At 68.8% G+C, this 2,407-nt stretch overlaps 1 protein-coding gene across 1 annotated transcript; it reads right to left on the bottom strand.

Annotated features, from left to right (window-relative positions):
- Positions 1–325: 325 nt before the first annotated feature.
- On the bottom strand, positions 326–2,164 carry TLX3 (T cell leukemia homeobox 3; the record flags this gene model as incomplete). Its single annotated transcript, XM_084215887.1, has 3 exons — positions 326–536; positions 1,120–1,363; positions 1,750–2,164. 3 exons carry the CDS (start codon positions 2,162–2,164, stop codon positions 326–328), a joined length of 870 nt encoding a protein of 289 aa, XP_084072013.1.
- Positions 2,165–2,407: the final 243 nt, after the last annotated feature.

The following is a 2,407-nucleotide window of genomic DNA, read 5'->3' as shown; positions in this document are numbered from 1 at the left end:
ATCGAGGTTTTATATAATTCCATATTAATAGTGCCCAAAATCTCGATGCATAAATAAATTAAAGTATTAACACTTCTTACAAAAAGTGACATATTTCCCTTCCTAGTGGAACATCGACACAAATATACAAGCGGCTCCTCTCCGCGCCGGCCTCGGGGAAGCGGCTCCGGGCCCGGCTCCAGCCGGACCCGATGCCGGTGTCAGCCCCGCTGGCGCCACTCGCCGCCCCGCCACCCGCCCCGTCGGGGGAGCCGCGGCCCCGGGGCAGGGGGAGCCGCCGGCCGCGCTCCGCGGGCCAGTCCGCTGCGTGCCCCGTCTGCCGGGCTCAGACGAGGGAGGTGACCGGGGGGATCTTGGCGCTCTCCTCCTCCCAGGGCTGCAGGTTCTGCAGCGCGAACAGCGACGAGTTGTGCAGGCACAGCGGGTCGGGCTGGATCGACTCGTTCAGCGACTTCTGGAAGGCGTCGTGCTGCAGCTGCAGCATCAGCCGGCTCGCCTGCTGCCGCTCGGCCTCCCGCTCCTCCGCCGTCTGCCGCCTGCCGGGGGACACGCTCAGCCCGCGCCCGGACACGGGGCACGCTCCGCCCGGGACTCCGCGGGGAGCGGCCGGCCCGGGGCCGGGGCCGGGGCCGGGCCGGCGGTCGCGGGAACCAGGCAGGGCAGCCGGCGCGTCCTTCTGGGGCCAGGCACCGCCGAGCGGCCACCGCTTGACCGCCAACGGAGGGACTGTGGGCGGCGGGAAGAGCCTGGAAACCCGCCGTTTCCCAGTAATCCCGTTTCCAAATATTCCCCCTTTTTCTCCCAATATTCCCTCGATTTTTTTTGTTTCAAATTGTTTCCCCGTTTCTTCAAAAAATTCCCCGTTATTTCGAGGAATCCCTCGTTTTTACTAACAATCCCCCGTTTTCCGAATGGGGGACTATTGTAAAAGAAATATATAAAGATAATAACAATAATAATTATGATAGTATAATAATAAAAATTCACCCCAAACGGTTTGCCTGCCAGGAGCTGGCAAGGGGGGCGATCCCGGCCGGAGCGGGACTCGCAGGGCGGCGGGCGGGGGACGCCGCCGGGGGCAGCGGCAGGACGGGGCGGCTCCGGGGGCACGGGACTCACCGCCACTTGGTACGCCGGTTCTGGAACCAGGTCTTCACCTGGGCGTCCGTCATCTTGAGGGACTTGGCGAGGGCAGCGCGCTCGGCCGAGGCCAGGTACTTCTGCCGATGGAAACGCTTCTCCAGCTCGCAGATCTGCACCCGGGAGAAGGATGTCCGCGGTTTCTTGCGCTTCGGCGGAGTCCGGTTCTGGTAGGGATGCCCGATCCGCCGTGTCACGGTGAAGGGCGTCAGTGCCGCCGCCGCTGCCCGGGGGGGAAGCACAGGGGTCAGCCCGCGCCCGCACGGTGCCGGCCGCCCCCCCCGGGGCTGCCGCTCTGCCCGCCGGCCTCCCGCGCCCCGACGGCCCCCGGAGGGACCGCGGCTCCCCGGGGTCCCGCTTCCACCTCTCGTCGAAGAGCTACGGAGACGACCGGGGCCCGGCCGCCCCCGGGTGGGGGGGCCCGCGCTATCCACGCCGTTAGGAGAGCGATTTTTCGGCTCGCTGCGAGCGCGGGCAAGGGAAGCATCCAGCGGCCGCCTTTGCTTTTATTCTTACTCGCATTACTGTTATTATTTCGTTTTATATTTTTTATTGGCCCTTCCGTTCGTTGTCGGGAGCCGGCTCGCGCGCTCCGCCCCGGCGCCTTACCTGTGAACCTGTCCTTGACGAAGCGCCTGCTGCTCTCCATCCAGGGGAAGTTGAGGCTGCCCAGACTGGGCACGGCAGGCATGGCCGGGATGGCGCTGGAGATGGGCGGCGGCACGGCCCCGGGGATGGGCCTGTGCGCCGGCACCCGGATCACGCCGGCCGGGGCCAGGCTGAGGTTCACACTGTACGATCCCGAGTCCTCGAAGGGTGCGGCGATGGCCGGGAAGGGGGCCGGCAGGGCCGGGTAGGGCGCACCGCCGCGGCCGCCGGGGCCGCCCAGGAAGGTCGTGCCGTCGGGGCCCCGGGGGGGCGGCGGGGGAGCGCTGTCCTGCTCGGGGCTGTTGAGGATCTGGTCGATGCCGAAGCTGATGGGCTCGTGCTGGTGCTGGCCCTGCGCCGGCCCCGGCGGGTCCATCCTCGGCGGGTCCATCCTCCGCCACCGCCGCCCTCGCGCCGCTGTGGAGGCGCCGCCGCTCGCGCTGCGCTCGCGGCCCGGCCGGACCCGCCGCCGACACCAAACTTTGCGGAGCGCGCGCGCGCCGCCCCGTCACCGCCCGGGGCCGCCGCGCGCCCCGCGCCGCGTGCGCCCCCGCCGCCGCCATTGGCCGCCGCCGCCCGCCCTCCGCGCGCCCATTGGCTGCCGCCGCCCCGCACCGGC

The sequence above is a fragment of the Fringilla coelebs genome (genome assembly GCF_963513975.1).
Source record: "Fringilla coelebs genome assembly, chromosome: 15".
Lineage (NCBI taxonomy): Eukaryota > Metazoa > Chordata > Aves > Passeriformes > Fringillidae > Fringilla > Fringilla coelebs.
This window is presented reverse-complemented; position numbering and strand designations above follow the sequence as displayed.